A 22,362-nucleotide genomic window follows, 5' to 3' on the forward strand; every position below is an offset into this window, starting at 1 on the left:
CTATGGGGCTGGAGTTACTGGTGGAGCTGGCATCAGATGTTCCCAAACAATTTGTTCCTCCTGTTGGAAGAAAACGAAATAAGTCACTTAAAGGAGGAGGTTATACCCAAAGCAAAGGCATTCATTTACCTTCAGTATGGTGCAATGATTAACAATTTCAATTTTATAGCTAGACTGTGTGAGTTTGAAAGCTGAATGTCAATGCTATTGGAAAAGTTAGCTTTATTCTTTGTCTCCTTTTTTTCTTCTAATTCCAAACAAGAGATGATAATAATATTGAATTCAAACATTTGTTATGAGACTGAACGATTGAAGTATTTTGATGGTGTCTGAAAGACAGACTACATTATCTAAATGATTGCTAATTAACTACTGCACTGGTATATACATACAAAGATGTTCACTGTAGCATATCTGTCAAATTACATAATTAGAAACAATATAAAACATATTTCATGGAGGATTGGTTAAATAGAGTACATTATAGCTCCACAAAGGAAAATTATATAGCTATTAAAAGAACATGAGCATCAGGCGTGGTGGCACACGCTTGTAATCCCCTTGCTTGGGTGGCAGAGAAAGGAGGATCATGCTGGTTCAAAGCCAGCCTCGCTGGCTTAAGAGACCTTGTTTAAAAAAAAAAAAAAAAAAAATATATATATATATATATATATATATATATGGGTGATTTCGTTCGAAGCACCTCCTCATGTTACCCAGGTAACATGAGGCTGCAACTGTCTTCTGTATTTCTAACTTTTTAATAAACTTCCTTAAATCTTCAGTATATATATTGAAGATTTATAAATATATATATTGAAGATATATATTTTTATATTATATATATGTATTTATATATAATATATAAAATAGGTCTGGGAGTGTAGTCCAAAGGTAGAAGGGTTTCCAGAAACCTCAGTAACACACACAGACACACACACACACACACACACACACACACACACAATACTATGATATGTGGTTAAATAACTATCTAAGAAATATATAAGAGTAATATGGTTTTTATGACATAGGTATGCCTGTGTACAATCCCCCGCAAAAAAATAAAGGAGGAGTTTATTTCCCATTTTCCTTTTTTTCTGGATATGATTCCAAAGAACCCTAGACTGTTATGGACTGAATATTTGTATCCCCCAAGCACTAATATATTGGAATGCTACCCACCCCCCATTGTGATATTAGATTAGACCTTTGGAGCCGGGTGTGGTGGCACATGCTTGTAATCCTAGCATTTGGGAGGCTGAGACAGGAGGATTGTGGTTCACGGACAGCCTTACTTACTACTTAGTGAGGCTCTTTGCAACTCAGTGAGAGCCTGTTTCAAAATAAAGAATAAAAAATAGGGCTGGGGGTAAAGCTCAGAGGTAGAATGCCCCTGGGTTCCATCCCCAGTACCACACACACACACAAAAAAAATGATTAGACCTTTGGTAAGGAATTAGGTTATAAGTGTGAAGGTCTCATGAAGGGGATTAGTGTCCTTATAAAAGAGAGCTCCCTTGTCCCTTTCCCATGTGAATGAAGTAGGCCCTCAACAGATACTATATCTGCTAGTGCCTTGATCGTAGACTTCCCAGCCTCCCAAACTGTGAGAAATCAATTCATGTTTTTTACAAGCCATCCAGTCTATGATAGCTTGTTATAGCAATCCAAACATACAAAGACACAGACCTCTCTTAGAGGCTAAGGCAGGCCTTAGGCCAGGGCAACCAACTTCCAGGCCTTACTTGCACCAATAAACTGATGACTGTGAACATGTTCGCCCATTTCCTAAAAACATAGATATTTCAAAAATGTTCTTCTCCCCTCACCCCTGAGTGGAAAAGATCGTAGAGTTCAGCTGTGGGAAACCTGGACGAAGGGCCACTCACCAGTCCTAGGGAAGAAGCCATCCACCCCTCCTTCTTCTCCAACATCTTCAGCTTTGAGCCCACAGCATCAACCTGGGCCATGACTCCTTCTAGAACACTTTCCAGATGTAGAACTTTCCTTGTGAGCCTGTGCAGGGTTTGAGAGAGATCATGGGAGCAGAAGCATGTGTCTGAGAGTGGGGGCGCTGCTGCTGGGTTCCACAAGGGCAGGGATAACAGAATGGTATGTGTCTAGATGGAAATAAGGAAGGTAAGGCCCAACCTTGTAGGGAGAATTATAGAGGAGCAGAAGTTCTTCCTGTGCTAGGATGGGGAATTGGAAGATTATGGAAAGAAGATCAAGACAGGGTATTACAAGCGCAGCCACCTGAGCCCCTCTGTGTACATACGTGTAGAATTCTTCTCCAGAAACCCAGCCTCCTGCTCTGGCAGCCTCTGGGCCCAACTGGTCTGATGGAGCACACACAGCTGACCGGCCCAAGTTCTCAATCTCAGCATTGAGGGCCACCTGATCAGGAAGCCAGAGGTTAGAGGGGAGAAGATGACTCTGGGGAGCCATGGCTCCTTTTCTATCACCTGCTCTAATGAGCTCTCAAGACTAAGCCTGGGGCTCCAGTTCTCACTATCCCCTGCCTTCCAGACTCTGGAGACAGTAGCATCAGGGGGTGTGGTGCTGGATCAACCTCTGGAGTCATTTTCCAAAGAAACAAAATATGGGCTTCTTAAAGCCTTGGTTAATGAGGGGTTCACCTGAATCCAACTGAGTTTGGGAGAGGTGGGACAGTACCAAGATTCTTGGCACTTTCCCTATGGGTGGCTGTCACCCTTCCCTTGACATTTTTGCTGGATAAGGATGGAGCAGGCATAATAGGAACAGCTAAGGAGCAGAGGTTGAAAATCCATAGGACAAACAAGTCTTCAGAGGGAATTGTCATGGATTCTTGTGCAATTGGTCCCTTATTCTCTAAGTCTGTGCTTTATTTATTTATTTATTTATTTATTTATTTATTTGTGGTACTGGGGTTCCTGAAAGCCCTTCTACCTCCGAGCTACACTCCCAAACCTATTTTTACATTTTTATTTGGAAACAGGGTCTCCTAAGCCAGCGCGCACGACTGGCTTCGAACCTGCATGATCCTCCTGTCTCTCCCTCCCAAGCGCAGGGATTACAAGCGAGCGCCACCACGCCCAGCCTAAGTCTGTGCTTTAAAGCAGTGGTTCTCAACATTGGTGATTGCAGTGCCATCTCTTGGGAAGTTTCAGAAAGTACTGATGTCTGGTAGCCGAGCGTGGTGGTGCACACTTGTAATCCCAGCCTTCGGGAGGCTGAGACCTGGAGGATCGCGGTTCACGGACAGCCTCAGCTACTTAGTGAGGCCCTCTGCAACTCAGTGAGACCCCGTTTCAAAATAAAGAATAAAAAATAGGGCAGGGGGTGTAGCTCGGAGGTCGAGTGCCCCTGGGTTCCATCCACAGACCCGCAAAAGAAAGAAAGAAAGAAAGAAAGAAAGAAAGAAAGAAAGAAAGAAAGAAAGAAAGAAAGAAAGAACAAACTGACATCTGGGCTCCACCCCCAGAATTTCTGATCTAATTGGTAGAGAATATGTGGTCTGAGTAGGAGGATTTTTTAAGGCTTTTCAGGGTAGTTAATGAGCAGCAGTTTGAGAACCACTATCCTAGGGAATTCCTTCCTGCCCATCTATGGGAGGATTTTCTGTTTGGGTCTGTGTTCCTGGTGTTAGGGAGGGGCACATGGGAACAATATCCTTAGGCTGCCTCCCCACCAACCAGCCCTGCTCACCCTCTCCTCCTCCAGGCCCTGTCTCATTTGTTCCTGCTCCTTCTCATCCAGAACGTGATTCCCATCCTTGTCGAACCTGGTGAAGGCAGCCGTGAGCTCAGTGATCTCATGCTCTGCGTGCCCCAGTCTGAGGAGAACAAGATGATGCAGTGACTTCATCCTATTGAGGCTGTGATCATTCAACTGCAGACTCCTGGGCCTTTACTAGACTCTGGTAAGAATCGTGATCTCTGGGTCTTGCTTTCTGTTAAGAAGACTATCAGCCGGGCATGGTGGCGCACGCTTGTAATCCCAGCATTTGGGAGTCTGAGACTGGAGGATCACGGTTCATGGACAGCCTCAGCTACTTAGTGAGGCCCTCTGCAACTTAGTGAGACCTTGTTTCAAATTAAAGAATTAAAAAAAAATAGGGCAGGGGGTGTAGCTTGGAAGTCGAATGCTCCTGGGTTCCATCACCAGACCCACAAAAAAAAAAAAAAAAAAAAAAGAAGACTACCATTTGGGAAAGCCAAGATCTCCAAAATCTAGCAATTTTACCCCCCCCCAAGAAATTGCTTGAGTCTCTTTTTCATACAGTCCTAATCCTTCCGACTGGATTCAGAGTCTCATGAGCTCCTACAGGGATTATTGCAACACATCTTTGCCTTTACATAACCTGCCACTACCTATCCCTTCACTCTCTGCTTCTGTAATCATCCTTCATAATACAACTAGAATAGTTAACATTTTAAAAATGCAGATCTAATAGCTAGACATGGTGGCTCATGTCTGTAGTCCAGCTATTCAGGAGGCTAAGGTGGGAGGATACTTGAGTCCACAAGTTTGAGAGGAGCCTGTGAAATACAGTGAGACCAGAGCTCAAAAAATAAAAAAAAGTAAAATAAAATGCAAGTTTAAATATACCCCATCCCTGCTTAAAAATCCTTCCCAGCACCCTGTTTCTTGGATAGACTGGTGATATTCAAGGCCTTTCCCAGGGTGGCCCTTGCCCATTTGATCCACCTTTTATTTGATACCTCAGCAATATTCAACATCTTTCTTTCTTTCTTTCTTTCTTTCTTTCTTTCTTTCTTTCTCTCTTTCTCTCTCTCTTTCTTTTTTGTAGTACTAGAGGTGGAAACCAAGGGCCTTCTACCTCCAGACCATACCCCCAACCCTATTTTATTTTATTTTATTTTAGCAGGTCTGGGGATGGAACCCAGGGGCATTCGACCTCCGAGCTATACCCCCTGCCCTAAATTTTTTTTATTCTTTATTTTGAAACCGGGTCTCATTGAGTTGCAGAGGGCCTCACTAAGTAGCTTGAGGCTGTCCACAAACTGCGATCCTCCGGTCTCAGTCTCCCGAATGCTGGGATTACAAGTGTGCGTCACCACGTCCGGCTTCTATTTTATTTTATTTTTTATTTGGAAATAGGGTCTAAGTTGCTGAGAGCCTCACGAAGTGCTGAGGCTGTCCTCAAATCTGCAATCCTGTCTCAGCCTCCCAAGTGCTGAGATTACAGGCATGTGCCACCATGCTCAACTCAACCTCTTATTCTTCTTGTACATGTTGGTTTCAGATATCTCTGCCTCCATATATGCTTTCATCTCTTCTTAAAATGTCCTTTCACTGCTTGCACACTTGTAAGTCATATAACCTCCAAAACTCTATTCAGGTATCATCTCTTCCAGGAAGACTTCCATTAAGCTCAAAAAGAACTGATACTTCTTTTTGCTCCATGCCCCTCTCTTCAAGTTGTTTCTATTGTTAAGCTTATTCTGTGATTTGATTTATTTGTTTACATGTCTATGAGCTCCTAGAGAGCGAAGACTTATTTACTGACATTATCCCATACTCAGTGCCTGGCCCACAGCTGGTACAATATATTCATTCAGTGCTTCCCAGAAGCAGGGAATGTGTACAATAATGAGGGAATTATGTTACATTAGTTCTAAGAGTTGTTGGACAAGCTCCAGAATGTTATAGACTAGAGACCTTAGTGTCTGTAAGGACATAATTCTGAGGATCAGAATCAAAACACCTGTGGGCCAAAGTCAAAGGCCCATAGACCAAGGCCAAAGCTTATAGGCAAAAGATGTATAGTTGAGGGTCAAGGACTTGTTAACCAACATCAAAGAAGGTTGGCTCTGATTGCTCACTCCCTCAAGGTTTTCGTGAAATCCTCAAACTGGATCTCCTGGGCTCCACCTTGCAGGACCTTCTGCACATCAGAAACCTGCTCTTTCCTCAGACGCAGCTTTAGCAGAGTCTTGTTGTAGCCCTGAAATAGAAAAGAAACAGGCAGATTCCTCGGAGACTTTTCATCATTTTTAGTTCCCATCTCCACCCAAAGGATTCCAGGCTTCCAGAATAAGTTGAGGGGAGATGAGATCATAGTCCCCTGTACCAGTCAGTAACAGACCATGACACGGAGCCGTGGAACTAGACCTGGATGCAGATGTTCAACACAAAGGGATCGAATAATCACCTGTTTCAGGAGGTCAGAAAGCTGCAGCTCATCCTTTTGTCCAGTCAGCTCCTCCTTGACCTCTGAGTATGTGTCATTGATGATGGCCAGGAACATGTTCTAGAGGATAAAGTGGGGATCTGGGTCCTCATCTCAGACCCACTAAAAGCATTGAACCCAGTGGCCCCATGTTCCAGACACATGTTCTACAGGGGCCAGTGCTCTCATCCTCAGCTCTGCAGCCCACCCATCTCTGCCTTGGGGGCCTCAGAGCCTAGCCTGTCAGTACATTTCTGTTAGGGATGGATCATGCTCCCTGCTGTCCTCATTCTCAGTTGCCGCAGTCATCTTTTTGAGCACAAAGATACCTCCCACACATTCCTCCCCCATACAAAGGCCTGCCAATCATTGGAGCCAAAACATTTTCAAGATGAGAGTACAATTGGGCTCTCATTACCATCTATTCCAAATCTGTGTCTGTATCCCCATCAACTGGTTAAAAAAAATTTGTAGAACCAGGCGTGGTAGCATAGCTTTGTAATCCCAATACTTAGGAGGCTGCAGATTACAGGTTCAAAGCCAGCCTCAGCAACTTAGCAAGATCCTGTTTCAAAAATAAAAAATAAAAAGGGATGGAGGTAAAGCTGGGATGTATAATGCCCCTGGGTTCAATCCTCAGTACCGAAAAAGAAAAAAGAAACTTGCTAGGGTTGGGGATATAGCTCATAGGTAAAGCACTTTCCTAGCATGTGCTAGGCCCTAGGTTTGATCCCTAGCACTGCAGAAAGAAAAAGAAAAGAACACTTTCTAACCATGTTAATAAAAATCAAACCCAGATATTCCCTGTGGCGGGGCGGGAGGGAGAGACAGACAGACAGAGACAGAGAGAGAACTACCAAGTAATGACAGTTGAAATCAGTAAGAGATCCCCAGAAGAAGTAACAACTTGGAAAATAGCAGCAAAAGCTTCTAGGGGCAGCTACTGCTCCTCATGAGACTCCCTTTCCATTTTAGGAGGATGGGGGTTTTATTTTCCTAAGAGAGTCTACAGTTTCTCTTTGGACATGCTAACCACATTAGTTAGCTCTCAGAAGATCCCAAAGAACTAGCCCCCACTCTCCATCTTTGATTTGATAAACCCCTCATAATCTTGAGTGGAGTACAGAAGGGGTCAAAACTCTACCCTGGAGGGCCCCTATGCTGCTACCCCAGAAAAACTCTTACCAGGAGCACGAAGAAGACAAAGAAGACGTAGGTGACAAAGTAGGCTGGGCCCAGGATGCGGTTGGCATTGTTGATAGCATTGTAATCAAAGTCTCCAAGGATTATCCGGAACTGAGTGAAACTGAGAGACCAGGTCTGGGCTTCACCCAGAGCCTAACCAAACCTTAGCCCCAGTCCTTACCCATCACTTTACTAAGTGCAGATCCACCCCTTACTGCACCTCTGATCCAATCAGATAGAGACAGGGCAGGTGCTCAGTTACTTGAGCACAGGGCATCCTGAGACTCTCACCCAGATACCTTTAGTGCAGACAGGCTCACACACCTCCTCCCACTTCCCCCAAGGCTACAGACACCCTGGGAGCTAGAGGGTGAGGGGCAGGAGTGGGGAGCAGGACACGCACATGCACTTGATGAAAGTGCTGAAGTTTTCCACTTGGGTCCCAAAAAGCAGGTAGCCAAGCTGAGCATAAGCAAAGAAAACAATGAAGAACATGACGGCGAAGCCCAGGATGTCCTTGGCACAGCGGGCTAGCGTGGAGGAGAGCTGGGTCATGGTTTTGTTGAAGCTGATGTACTTGAATATCTGCAAGGACCATGGTGAACCAAGTGGTGAAGAAGACAAAGTGAAAAGTGTTGAAAAGTCCACCCCGAAGGACCCCCGTCCCCAGCAGCCAACGGAGGTACCAAAACATACTAGGAAAATGAAACCCAGTAGTAGGGAGGAAAGAGTAGTGCTCTGAGGCTGAGCTAGGAAAAGGCCGTCCCAGGTACCTTGATCCAGGCAAAGAAGAGGTTGACAGCATTCATGTTGTTGTACTGTGTCTGCCAGAAGGCCAGGAATTCAAAGTCAGCATATGTGCTTGGCTGCTCCAGGAGCTTCCCCATCAGCTCATTCACCTCCAGGGTTCGAAAGATGTGGAAGCCCACAGCCGCAATGGAGAGCTGTCACAGAGGGGTCATCAGACTGTCAGAGAATTTAAGGGAATCTCAAGGGAAGTTAAAGATGAGTTCCCACAGGAGATCTGGGGCAAGTAAGGCAGGTGAGCATCCTTCCCAGCTGAGGTGTTCACTAGCTCAGGTTAAGATGGGATCAGAGAACATGGCTGGGGAGCAGCTGAAGTGTTCTAAAACTCTGAGGCAAGTGGTAGAAATGTAGGTTGTAAAAGTCCACGGGGAACCTGAGACAAGAAACATGGTTTCCCACAACCCCCGCTGCTTCTAAGCTTTGGTCAGAAAATAAGTGTCTTGTTCATATGAAGCTGACAAAGATAAAGAAGCAGAATATTTGACTAGGATAGAATGGAAAAAGGAAGAGCTTTCAAAGGGATAGGTCACAAAGGCAAAAGACAAAAATGAATATCAAGGGCACAAAGAGAAGAATAGGGCGCGGGTCGCAGGAGAGGGGGAGAGGACCTGTGAAGGCAGGGCTTCACTTGGGCCGAGTCAGGGGCATGTCAGCCCCTCACTCAGGGAACTGTGGCACAGTGACTCCACCCAAACTCAGGAGGAGGGCTTGGCCTCCAAAAGGAAGAACTTGGGGCCCCTGCTGAGCTAGAGCCCCTCTTCCCCCAGTATGTCTCATGTCCCAAACATCTGGCCCTCACCACGATGACCACCAGGTCTAGTATGTTCCAGACGCTGCTGAGGTAGCGAAGCCGGTGCATGTGGAGCTCCAGGATCTCCTCCACCATGTAGTAGAAGATGAAGACACAGAAGATGATCTCACAGCCAACGATGAACAGGTCCCAGCTGCTCACGTAGCGGATCAGCTTCACCGTGCGGATTTGCCAGGATGGGATGGCGCCCCCAGTAGCCGGGAACTCCACCACCAGTCTGGGGGGAAGGAAGATGGCTAGAGGGGCCTGGGATGGGACAGTTGTTCCCACCTCCTCTCCACACCCACCATAGGATAGAGGTTTGGGGAAAGATCTCAAGGACGGCAGACAAAGACCAGAAACCGCGGGTGGGAGGATGCATAGTGAAAGGAAGCCCACCTCAGAACACAGAAAAGGTTGATGTTGGCATTGTAGACTGAGAAGTCGATGAAGACCACCCGGGTGCCCCTGTCCAGCCACAACCCCTCCCGAAGGTCCCGAAGTGCCTCTGCACTGGCCTGTCGGGATCCTGGAAGGTCCAAGTAGTAGCCGCCTCCACTGTAGCTTGTGAGCCTGCCCCAGTGGGAAGAGCCGCCCAGTTCATCCTGAGAGTGGTATGTCCACCTGTCACAGAAAAGCCATCTAAGCAAGGAGGCATCTGAGCCAGGCCAAGTCATTGCCCAAAGCAATGGTGACACTTTATTATATCATGTGTTTATATGCTATATACATACACTCTGTGTGTGTGTGTGTGTGTGTGTGTGCGCGCGCGCGCGCGCGTGTATATGCACATGTGCGGGCCCGAGTGTATGATGATATGTGTATATATCACATCAAACATATATTTTTATATATTAATTTGTTTGATACTAACAACTGTTTGAGAAAACATGGAAAATATGATTCCCATTTGCAGAAGAGGAAACTGAGATTCCGAGATTTCCAAGGTAAGCAGCTGTATACTTTGAGTACTGAACCTCAAATGTTAAAGCTCCTCATTTTTCACTACGTTACTCAAGGCTGTGAGTGACAAAGGATGACCCACCTTTGGTTCCAACAGAGTAATCACCATAAAAGGAAGCACTTTGACCATAAATCCAAAAAGGATTCTTCCTGCTCTTGTGGTCGTGCAACTGGCTACCTGACCCCATGTTTTTCTGTTCTAGCCCCCCAATATTTCCCTGGGCCCCCATTTCTGCCCCCTTTTCTGTACTGTCCATCCTCTCCCTTTCATCCCTCAGGCCATCCATCCTCCACCCCTTGCTGCTCATTAGTCCCAAGGACCAGACTCTCCAGCCATGACTCCTATGGCAGTGCCAACCTTGTTCCTTCTCCACACCCCAAATAGGCCTGGAGGGACTCCCTGTAGGGAAGGATTAGTGTGGCTGTGACTCATGTGTGGGAATAGACCCAGAATCTATGCCCTGTCTGATAACTGTCTCCTCTAATTTTGAATGACACACGTCGACATCCCCAGAGTCAGGGCTGGGACTCAGGACATGTCCCTGACACACCCATCCCCAGGCTTGTAGGCCCAGTGGAAGTGACTCCCACACCTTGGGATGGTGTTCCAGGGGACAGCTCACAGCTCACTCACGCCGTGCCATTGAGGGATCCAAACGGGGCTTGCTCTTCTTTGTCTGGAGAATATACATCATAGCAGCTCAAAATGTCCTCACGGAAGTCCTCGTGCACCACACAGGAATCATTGCGGACCCGCAGCTGCCGCAGTCTGGGGAGCCCCAGCAGCAGGTTCTCGTAGTAGATGAAGGAGTGGGAGCCACGGGCCAGGCTCTGGTTGTTGTACCACTTGGTCCAGTACAGACCGTCCAGGAGTGGGCCCTGGGCAAACTGGACCACAGGCTGGGTTGGGTTAACCCAGTCTCCTCCTGACCTCTACCCTTATGATGACCTTCAACCCTTGCTCCCTGGTTTTGGACCCTTCAGTTGACCCAGGAATTTTACCAGATCTTGGGTCGACCCTATATAAAATTCATTTTGAAGTTCAATCTACACTCTGACTCCCAGTTCTAGTCTAGTTTGATTCTCAGATTTCTCAGATCAACATCCCGACCCCTTACCCACCTCCACCTCAACTCTAGCCTAACCTATTACTTTAGTTTGATCTTTTCACTCAGCCTGATTCCACACTAATCTGATCTGTGGGCATTTTGCCTGATGCATTGTCTATCGTCCACGATCTCTGGCCTGTGGCCTCAGGCCTCTTAGAAGGAGAGGGGAGGGGTGAAGGAGATCTCATACTCACATCCCAGAAGTCTGCCATGCTGCTGATGGCCTGGAAGGAGACTCCGGCATCTGATGGCGTATGTAGGAAGAGCTCAGACATCACTTTGGTGTAGTAATAGGCACTGGAGCTTGTCATTCCATAGGTCACTAGAAAACAACCCAAGAAGCTGTCTTCTTCTCACAGTTCCCATCTCCATTCCCCAGAGGAGACAGGAAAGCCCACTGCCCTGGGGCCAATGATGCTGGCAAAAGGGACCCCATTAGATCCTTAGAGTCGGCTCTGGGGAAAACAGGAGATGCATTAGGGAAGGGTGTGGCCACAAATTTACCTCAAAAAGACTTCAGTCCCCTCAGTAATTGTCTCAGCATTGTCATTCTGGAATTTCACTCTTGTTTTCTGCTTCACTTCCTAGTGTTTACTTCCCAGAACCAAGACCTGTCTGCCATCTGCACAGTATGATGTGCTTCCTTTTATTTTTCTTCTATTTGTGCCCTTTGGAACATGCCTCCAAATTTTAGAGCAGTCCAAGGCTCTAGTCAAGCATCTTATGACAGAGATGTGGTCTCCTGGGTTCTAGATTCAGTGAATCTGCAGCCATGGAAGTATCCGGTGGGCATGATGACTAGTGCATCCTGCTGGGCACAGGTGTCCCCTGGAAAAAGGACTCAGAGCATACCAGAGCAAAAGGACCTGGCCTTCGTTCTGAAGAACTGGATCTCCCTTAACCACTCTAACACACACACACACACACACACACACACACACACACACACACACACACTTCCAGGTGCCTAAAATGGGGCTGTTAAGGGAACCTCTAAGCTCCCTGGTTAAAAGACAGGATGTGAAGACTATACACCAATTATTTCATAGTTGGTCCATCAATTTTGGTTTGTCTGGTGTTTCCTCATGATTAAATGTAGGTGATGATGCTTCAAGGAGGAGTGCCGTACAGGCGATGTCAGGTACCCTCAGCGCATCATGTCAGGAGGGACACACTATCTTGTTTCCTTGCCAATGAGGTTAAATTTGATCCTTTGCTAAGGTGGGTTTGCCTGGTTTCTTCAGTGTAAAATAATAATCAATCTCACGCCGGGCATGGTGGCACACGCTTGTAATCCCAGCATTCGGGAGGCTGAGACCGGAGGATTGCAGTTTGTGGACAGCCTCAGCTACTTAGTGAGGCCCTCTGCAACTCAGTGAGACCCAGTTTCAAAATATAGAATAAAAAGCCGGGCGTGGTGGTGCACGCTTGTAATCCCTGAACTTGGGAAGCTGAGACAGGAGGATCATGCAGGTTCAAAGCCAGCCTCAGCTACTTAGTGAGGCTCTCAACAACTTAGTGAGACCCTGTTTTCAAATAAACTATAAAATAGGTCTGGAAGTATAGCCCGGAGGTAGAAAGCCTCTGGGTTCCACCTCCAGTACCACCTTAATTAATTAATTAATTAATTAAAAATAGGGCACGGGGTGTAGCTTGGAGGTTGAATGCCCCTGGGTTCCATCCCAGATCTGTGGGGGAGGGGGGATAATAGGGATAATCTCTCTCTCTCTCTCTCTCTCTCTCTCTCTCTCTCTCATGCATGTACAGGACTGGGATTTAACCCACAGGTATTCTAACTACAAGTGAGCTACACCCCAGTCCTTTTTATTTATTTATTTCTTTAGAATCATAGTCTCACTAAGTTGCTAAGGGTCTCGACAAATAGCTGAGCCTAGCCTGGAACCTGCAATCCTCCTATCCTTGTATCTTAGCCTCCCAAGTACTGGGATTACAGGCACGTGTCACTACACCCTATGATTTTTTTTTTCCGGTTCTGGGGGTGGAACCCAGGGGCATTCTACTTCAAAGCTACACCCCCGGCCCTATTTTTTATTCTTTTTTTTTTTAAACAGGGTCTCACTGAGTTTCAAAGGGCCTCACTAAGTAATAGCTGAGGATATTTATGAACCATGATACTCCTGTCTCAGTCTCCCAAATGCTAGGATTATAAGCATGTGCTTCCACGCCCGGCTACTATGATTTTTTAAAAAATAATTAATACATATTTGTGGGGAGACACTTTACACTAATATTATCTCAGGAATCTTTCATCTACTAGTTGAAAATATCCATTGAGCCAGGCGTGGTGGTGCACGCTTGCACTCCCAGCATTTGGGAGGCTGAGACAAGAGGATCATGGTTTGCGGACAGCCTCAGCTACTTAGTGAGGCCCTTTGCAGCTCAGTGAGACCCTTTTTTGAGATAAAGAATAAAAAATAGGGCTGGGGGTATAGTCGGAGGTAGAGTGCCCCTGGGTTCAATCTCTAGTACCGCAAAAAAAAAAAAAAAATCCATTGATAACTTTAGTCTGATTATTACTAGCATGATTATCAAATGTTGATTTTTTCAGTCCATTATTCTTTCTGTATTTATTTAGTTGGCATTATTTTCAGAAAGACCTTTCTTTTCTTCCTCATTATTTGTGTATATCAGCTTGAACTCATAGGTTCTTGGGTTTTTCCCCCTTATGGGTTACAATTTGTTATTGTTATTTATTTGGTTACTCAGAATTTTGGGGCCCGGTCATTAAAGACATAGAAAGGAAGATTAAGGAATTTTTCCAGATTAGGAGAGATTAAATTGAACTTTTGCCTGCTGGGAGCCCATCACAGAACTGAAGTCCAGTGAGCTGAACTTTTCCTATTGGCGCAGGCTTACTAAGCTGTCATACCTCCTGAATGGCCACTAGGTGGTACTCGTTGCTGAAGTTTTTTCTTTCCCCCAATTCCAAGTTAGCTGTCTGGAATTAACAATTTCCCCCAACTGCTTGTCAACCATTTATGGAGGCATATCTCTGATTAGTATCCAAGACAGTAAAGATCGTGTCTTCTAAGAATGATGACTTCACCTGGTTAAATACCTGTTGACACTCGGAAATTTAGTATTCACTCTTCTTTGTAACTCTGCAGTGCGTATGTACAAAAAAGACCCAAAAGACATCTTAACCCTTTCTAAATTAGAGTCTAAACTTTGTGAAGTACATATTTGACACCTTTTGCCATCCAAATATCATTTCTTTCATGTCCTATTTCTGAATAATTTGGACTTTGTATAAAGGTACACATGAAGTTACTTAGGAATAAAGAGGTATTATGTCTGCCATTTACTCTCAGTAATGGTGTGTGTGTGTGTGTGTGTGTGTGTGTGTGTGTGTGTGAATGTGTGTGTGTTTAGAGGGGGAATAGGAAGAAAAGGAGAGAGAGAGAAAGAGAGAGGATGAGAGGTACTGTCTCTTATACACAGCCTATTTTTTTTTTTTAGACAGATTCTCACTAAGTTCCTGAGGCTTCAACCTAAGATCTTCCTGTCTCAGCTTCCCAAATACTGGAATTACAGGTTTGCACCACCATCCTTGGCTAATAATGACATCTTTAGGATGCATGGAACACATTGGGTGCTCACCAAGTAGATCTAGTCATCTTGTTGTATGCTTTTTAGGGACAAGTACTATGTTATATTTATTTTGCATACTTCTTGGTATTTAATAGGTTCTCGATTACTGTTTGTTGGGATGAACAAACACTGGAAGATTTTTTAAAAACTATAATACAGGGTAGAATGAAATAAGTGAATCATTTTCAAACTAGGTAAAGAGTGATGACTCCATATCTAACCTATAACAGCAATGTCATCAAAAAAGTAAAAAAAAAAAATTCTATTTAGTAGCTATTGAAAAGTGGTTAGAACATTTCTTAGTCCAAAGGGGAGAACAATAAGTTCATGCAAGTCTTGAGTAAGAGAGACAAATCCCATCTTTGGCTCATCTAATGAGCAAGCACAGTTGGCCAGTAACTTACACAATGTGTGGGAGAAGTGGTGTAGACAGAATTCAGTCCCCCTAATAGTCATCCACCCAGAGCATCAGGGTCAGAGCCTGCTGCAATCTGAATCCACAAGCTGGGTGGGGGGAGCCCCAGGTTGCTGGATGGGATGATGACCCCAGCTCCTGTGACTTTTCTCCACTTCCTTACCCCACCAATAGGCAAACTCTAGCATGCAGCAGAATGACCTAGAAGGCTTGTTAAAACACACATTGCTGCTGTAGGTTTGGGTTGGGGGTCACCATTTTCATTTCTAACAACGTCCCTAGTAATACTGGAGCTATGCATCCAGGGACCACACTTTGAGAACCACTGCTTTGACCTGTCACGATCAATACTGCTTGACTTCCACAGAGACATCAAGAGGCAGAGGGTTTCTCAACATCTGTTTCAATTTCAATTGTCCTCAAGGCTAGCAGTGGAAAGAAGGAAACACTCCTCCTCTGGGAGCTCTCAGAGCCTCCTGGGACTGGGATGGCTTGCACACACTACACAGACCTCTTAGAAGGCACCTGAATACACTGGAAGTCATGGAGGGATTGAGTCCCTCAAGTGTGTTGTGGTGGAAGAAAATGGAAAACCTCTCTTGGTGTCTCTCTCCTCCACTCCCAGCATTCGTTTCTAGTTGATAGTAGGAGTCATCGTTTGACTTTAGCGAGACAAACCAGCCTGCCCAATGTGAATACCTACCTCAGAGATTTCTGAATCTGATGGGGATTCAACACACCCATCTTGCCATCTTCTCCATATCAGGAAAGAGCCACTTCTCTCTCCTTTTTTTCCTTCCTTCCTTCCTTCCTTCCTTCCTCCCTTCCTTCCTTCCTTCCTTCCTTCCTTCCTTCCTTTTTTCCTTCCTTCCTTTTTGTGGTACTGGAGATTGAACCCAGGAACCTTCTACCTCTGAGTTACACTTCCAGCCCTTTTTTATTTTTTATTTTGAAACAGGGCCTCACTAAGTGGCTGAGGCTAGCAGTGAACCTGTGATCCTCCTGTTTCAACCTCCCACATACTGGGCTTACGGGTACGCGCCACCACACCTGGCTCACTTACTACTTCTAAATACCTATTCTGTACCCTGTGCTATGTGTCTGACATGCTTTTTCATGTCATCTGACAGCAACCCTATGTGGTGAGTGATATTCTTATCCCCTTTTTCCATCTCAGAGAGTTGAAGTCACTTGTGCAAGGTTAAACAGCTAATGGAGACAGGATTCCCAGTACTTGGATTCAGCTACCAGGATAGAACTACATACAAGGGAGAAAGTTGCAGAGGCCCAAACCCAGGCTCCATAAAAAAAACCCTTCCTGCCAATAGTGCTTTCAGTTATGAAACAGGCCACTAAGCAAACACCCATTGCCCTATTGGGATCGTCGGCAAGGGAGCATCAGCAGAGGGTCACAGACAGGGTGCATGCACTGGGCAGGGCTGGCCTTCCAGGCGGAGTGGAATTTCACTGTGCATCTCAAAGGGTGACCCCAGGCCAGGGAGTGGAAGGAGTCAGAATTTAAGTCAGAGTGTCATTTGTCAGAATGTCACTACCTACAACAACTACATGAAAATGCTCTGAAGGGGATTCAGAGTCTAGGTGACGGTTCAACGTCTAATACAGAGATTATGTAATTTTTTTTCTTGGACAGATAGAAAATTCTCCTACCTATGCTTTATTATGCTGCTTAATCTTGGACTGGGTCAAATTCACAGTTGCCCAATAATAATATGAACCACCATTATTGACACTTTTTTAATCATCAGGCTTTTTATATTTTGCTGCCCATGATTCTGAAAAAAAAAACTGCTCATAAAATAGGAATACCATCTCTACCTCATGGAGATAACTAAGATCCAGAATGTTATTAAATAAATTCCCCAGAGACCACAGAGCTAGTACAATGTAGTTCAAACTCAAGTATGCCTTACTCCAAAGGCCATGGCTTTGACCCCCATTCTACATACACTAATATATCACTCTGCTGCCATAAATCCTTCTGATTAGGGACTTGGATTTTCCTTTCTAAAATCAATCCAAACAAGATTGTGCAAATTTATAAGGTCCTAATAGGCAAATTCTATTCAAAGAGCCCGATTATATTTTCAGTACTGGGGGTGGAACCCAGGGACTTTTCTACCTCCAGGCTATACTCCCAGACCTATTTTTGTATTTTATTTGGAAACAGGGTCTCAGTAAGTTGCTGAGAGCCTAAGTAGCTGAGGCTAGCTTCAAACCTGTGTGATCCTCCTGTCTCAGCCTCCCAAGCGCTGGGATTACAAGCATGTGCCACCATGCTGACCAAAAATCAACTGGTGATAAACATGCCTACTTATTATTAATTCTCAATGTTACCCAAGCTTTTGTTCTGGGTAAAGCCAAATGTCTAGAATATCATGAAAAAAATACACACACACACACACACACACACACACACACACACACTCATACACATATATAAATAAAAAGATTTTTTTTTTTTTGCAGTACTGGGGATGGAACCCAGGGGCTTTCTACTTCCGAGCTATACCCCAAACTGTATTTTTTTAAATTAATTTTTATTGGTGCATTGTAATAATATATCACATTGGAATACAAGACTTGAGAGGATATACAAGCCTACATCATCCAATTAGCCCTCATCCAGTCCCCATCCCATTCCCTCCCTCTCCCTCAATCCCATGCTTATTTGGTGATTAACTTTGATACCTATGTTTATGTACCTCCTGCTTTTTAAAGAGGCTCCATCCTCCCCTATCCCATACCCTCTGATTGGTCACCTTAATTGCTTCACTATAGGGCCCTTTCTATAGCTCGACCACTTCCTGTTGCCCCTTTCCTCCTAGTTACTGCTGATTAGGGGAAGCATCTGGTTTTAATTTTCTGCGATATTTCTCTGTGAATGCTGCGTTGCAAATACTGATCCCACTCTTGACAGCCACAGTTGTAGCCTGGCTACCCAGTGGACTGATCCAGACCTTTCTGGCTCAAGCAGCGGCCTTGCCTCATGGGAGGCCCCGATTCTCACTGGCCCCGACACTGGCCTAACCCCTCAGGTGGCTCCAATCCCAGCCTCGGAGGCCCCAGCACCGGCCTTGTCTCACGGCAGGCTCCGATGTCGGCCTCGCTAGCTCCAGCACCGGTCTAACTCCTCGGCAGGCTCCGATCCCGGCCTCAGAGGCCTCAATAGCGGCCTTGCCTCACAGAAGGCTCTGATGCCGGCCACTGGCCCCGGCACCAGCCTAACCCCTCAGCAGGCTCCGATCCTGGCCTCGGAGGCCCCAGCACTGGCCTTGCCTCATGGCAGGCTCCAATGCTGGTTGTTGGCCCCGGCACCAGCCTAACCCCTCGGCAGGCTCCGATACTGGCCTCAGAGGCTCCAGCACCGGCCTTGCCTCACGACAGACTCCAATCCCAGCTTTGCTGTGTCCGTCGCCGGCCTCACCCCTCGGCAGGCTCTAATCCGAGCACCCTCTTCACCCAACCATTTGTCCCACGTTCTCGAGGGTGCATGGTGGTAGCATTCTGCCTCTGGGATTATTACTTCAAAGGTTACAGGTGTAATGCATCAGATCTCTGCCTCCCCTGAGTACTGGCCACTGCCATTGCCACTGCCTCCACCATTTCAAATCTTTCCCAAGCTCTTTTTCCACTCTAAATGTTGTCCAGTGTTCCTGAGTATGGGCGACGGTAGCATTCGACCTTTGGTGTAATTTCTCAAAAAAAAAAAAAAAAGGTTCGTAGGATCCGATTTCTGTTTCTCTTGAATACAAGTCTCCACTGCCAACACAGAGACCGCTTTCAGCACCGCCTTTCTCCTTGGTCTCCGCTAAAGTCTCTCTCCTTACAGGTGATGTTCAAGATTCTTAACAATGTAGAGAAGAAGCAGTCCGCCTTAGTGGGGAATTTTTCCAATAATTCCAGGTCATTTTGATAAGTTTTGTCTGCATCTCCAGTATCCTGGCATCCTCCACGGCCTCCTTGACCCCTGTCCAGTATTTTCTTTTTTTCTTTTTCTTTTCCTTTTTTACAGGGTCCTTCCGGGTGGAAAGGGGGTCGCTGAAGGGTGCCCCGCCAGTGCGTGCTCACCTGCCCAGGGTCGGGGCCAGAGGCCTGGACCACAGCGTCCTTCCAGGTGGAGGGGGGGTCGCCTAGGGGTGCCCGCCAGCGCCTGTCCACCCGTCCAGGGTTGGGGCCAGAGGCCCGGACCACAGGGTCCTTCCAGGTTGAAAGGGGGTCGCGGAAGGGTGCCCGGCCAGCGCCTGCCCACTCCCCAGGGTCGGGGCCAGAGGCCCGGACCACAGGGTCCTTCCGGGTGGAGAGGGGGTCGCCGAGGGGTGCCCCACCAGCGCCTGCCCACCCGCCCAGGGTCGGGGCCAGAGGCCCAGACGTATTTTTTTATTCTTTATTTTGAAACAGAGTCTCACCGAACTGCAAAGGGCCTAATTAAGTAGTAGCTGAGGCTGGCATTGAACTGTGATCCTCCTGTCTCAGCCTCCCAAATGCTGAGATTACAAGCATGCATCAACAAGCCCGGCTAGAAGATATATTTTATATATAATGAGTATTGAACATAGATTAAGGGAGGCAGGTATAAGAAATGAAAACTAGCCCCAATTTTTAGCATCGCTTTTATCCATGATAATGTTTCGTGTCTTTTATGTCAAAATCAATGGCCCCAATTTTTCCTGAGTTACAGCTCCTTATAACTGGTGTGCTTTTTTCTTATTCAACAATGAACACTAAGCAAGTATTTGTGTTTTACTTTTTGCCTTGGTGGCCAGAAACCTCAGGCTTTGTTCCCCTTTGTAGTACTTGTTTATCTTAGGTTTTCTGGTACAAGTTTCTTTGTCCTCTATCTTTTTCCATTTCTTTTGAAAAGTTGTTTAGTTTTATTATATCTGTAATTTTTTTTTTGGTAGCACTGGTGTTCCTGGAAGCCATTCTACCTCTGGGCTACACTCCCAGACCTACTTTTTATATTTTTATTTGGAAACAGGCTTCAAACCTGCGCGATCCTCCTGTCTCCACCTCCCAAGCGCGGGGATTACAAGCGTGCGCCACCACGCCCAGCTATATCTGTAATTTTAATGTAAGTGAGCTCAGATCCCTCTTAGACATAGGTGGGGCATAAATATGCTACTAAAGAAGTGTGACCATCAATTATTAGTAGTAGTATAAGTCATCACCATGAGTTTGAGAATTAACCTGATTTATCCATTCCTATGCTTATAGTAGAGGTTGAATATTTTTGTTCTTTCTTTTGAACCATGGATTGACCTTCTCAGCTCTAAGCAATAGCAAGAAGTTAGCACAGAACTTTGTATTTCTGTTTTTCCTGGTGCTTTCCATAGAGGCCACCACGTGCTACTGAGCACCTTCTCTGCTCATAACTAGGTACTATTTAATGGAACACAGTGTCCTTTTCTATCAGATGTTCTTTGGCTAGGAATGGCACCTTTCTCTCACCTACCCAACAGAGAGCCTCTGAAAGCCAGGGTTCTTCTGCCAGCAAGGGTATAGTTCCTTCATGTGCCTGAACTACTCCTGTGTTGGAAATGATATCTTCAACTTTTTGACACTCAAAATGGAACTGTTCCTTCCTAAGTTGGGTAGCTTCAAAGACAAGCATTCAGTATGCTTCTCTAGTAACCTGGAGTCTTTTCTATGCCCAACCCCAGCCCTGACAGTCACTGAGTAGACAAACACTGTTCTGTCATTATCCAACAGTTGAAGAATTAGAAGTTCCTAGAGCAACCAATTCTATAAATTGATTCTTCAGTTTTATACTGGCATCTTCTAGCACTTGGCTTGTTGAGGAGTTCTCTGAAACATCTATATCTATTTTTTGGCACATGGGATTCAGATTGTCTTTGGTCATATAAGTAATATGGGTTGGGGAGAGATGTGGATAACTCTATGGTGCTGTATAAAATACAATGTTAAAAACCTAACCTTTCTTAGCCTCCCCAACAGCCTCTGGTAATAGTTTCACAATTGCTCAACTAAGCACTGTAATATTGTCATCTGGTAGAAAATAATCAGATTTCATCAATCTTCTCAATGATTTTATCTCAGTACAATTATTTGAAGTAATGCCTTGATTTATTCAGGTTCAATTAACTGTTGCTGTCCCCAGTGCCACACTGTCTACAAGATTTTTCACCTTACCTGGCACAGACTACTAGTTTTTCCTCTGATACTTTTCCTGCCCTTTTTCATGGCAATATAATTTTCTCTGGGGGCACATTTCTGAAATACTAAATACCACATTACCAAGCTTCTCTTACAGCTACATATGATACCTGTTTAAGTTCTGGCCACTGGAATGGGAGTAGAGTAACAGGCTTCCACTTACAACTTCTGGTTCATGTCCCTGAAGGGACATTCCTCTTTTCTACTTTCCTACCTCCTGCTAGCTGGAGTACAGATAGGAGTAGCAGCTAGAGCATGAGATAGAAACTGTGTGTTGAGGATGGAACAGCAAGAAGGCATAAAAAATCTGGGGCTCATGATTGTAGAGTCTCATAAGCCCAGGACTTCCTATACCCCAGTCTGTTACATAATTAGAAATAGGCTTTAGGTTGAACCTGGTGACACATGCCTGTAATCTGTTCTTGGGAGGCTGAGAGAGGAGGGTCACAAATTCAAACCAGCCTCAGCAATTTAATGAGGCTCTCAGCAACTTAGTGAGACCTTGTTTCCAAATAAAAAATAAAATAGAGCTTAGGGTGTATCTCAGAGAAATAGAATGCCCTTGGATTCCATCCCAAAACATGTATCAATCCCAAGCAACACATGCATGTGTTGTACACACACAATATAATAAAAGAAAAAAGGAAAAAATAGGCTTATCTTGTTTAAGCTACTATTGTTTTGATCCTATATTACAGCTAAATAAATATCCTAATCAATGATTTCAAATGAATATATCTGGGTACTTTGCAAAATAAATATTTCTAAGAAAATAAAAATAAACTCAAAAACAAAAAATTGTTATCCTGAGAAAGTCAAGTCTAATTACAGATCTTCTGGTTAAAACCTTTTCCTGGGTCACAGACTTTGTCCCTTTGCTTAGTAGAAAATCTCATACTAAACACTTATTGTTGATTTTCTTCTTGGGTAATTCCATTCAATCTCTTCTTTCCTGGTATCCACCTACACATTCTAGTTAATGTTATTGGTTCATTACAAGTAGGATTCCAAGTGCCTCATGTGACTTTGAATGGGCAGTAGACAGAGGAAAGTTAGGAACTAGGAATGAGGGAAGGGTTAGAGCCTTTACTGGAGCACTGTAGAA

At 45.1% G+C, this 22,362-nt stretch overlaps 1 protein-coding gene across 1 annotated transcript in view; it reads right to left on the reverse strand.

The window, feature by feature from the left end:
- The window catches only part of PKD2L1 (polycystin 2 like 1, transient receptor potential cation channel), a gene marked incomplete at its 3' end in the record, with an annotated part of 34,888 nt that continues 12,526 nt past the window's right edge, over positions 1 to 22,362 (reverse strand). Inside the window, exons 3-15 of the mRNA XM_080694089.1 lie at positions 11,230 to 11,357; positions 10,561 to 10,814; positions 9,363 to 9,587; positions 8,973 to 9,201; positions 8,140 to 8,310; positions 7,770 to 7,951; positions 7,367 to 7,487; positions 6,164 to 6,262; positions 5,835 to 5,956; positions 3,694 to 3,820; positions 2,282 to 2,400; positions 1,893 to 2,019; positions 1 to 60 (exon numbers count right to left, since the gene is read on the reverse strand). Coding sequence (XP_080550215.1) covers positions 1 to 60; positions 1,893 to 2,019; positions 2,282 to 2,400; positions 3,694 to 3,820; positions 5,835 to 5,956; positions 6,164 to 6,262; positions 7,367 to 7,487; positions 7,770 to 7,951; positions 8,140 to 8,310; positions 8,973 to 9,201; positions 9,363 to 9,587; positions 10,561 to 10,814; positions 11,230 to 11,357 — 1,964 coding nt within the window. The remainder of the gene's footprint in view (positions 61 to 1,892; positions 2,020 to 2,281; positions 2,401 to 3,693; positions 3,821 to 5,834; positions 5,957 to 6,163; positions 6,263 to 7,366; positions 7,488 to 7,769; positions 7,952 to 8,139; positions 8,311 to 8,972; positions 9,202 to 9,362; positions 9,588 to 10,560; positions 10,815 to 11,229; positions 11,358 to 22,362) is intronic.

This window comes from Muscardinus avellanarius (assembly GCF_963383645.1).
Source record: "Muscardinus avellanarius genome assembly, chromosome: 4".
Classification (NCBI taxonomy): Eukaryota; Metazoa; Chordata; class Mammalia; order Rodentia; family Gliridae; genus Muscardinus; species Muscardinus avellanarius.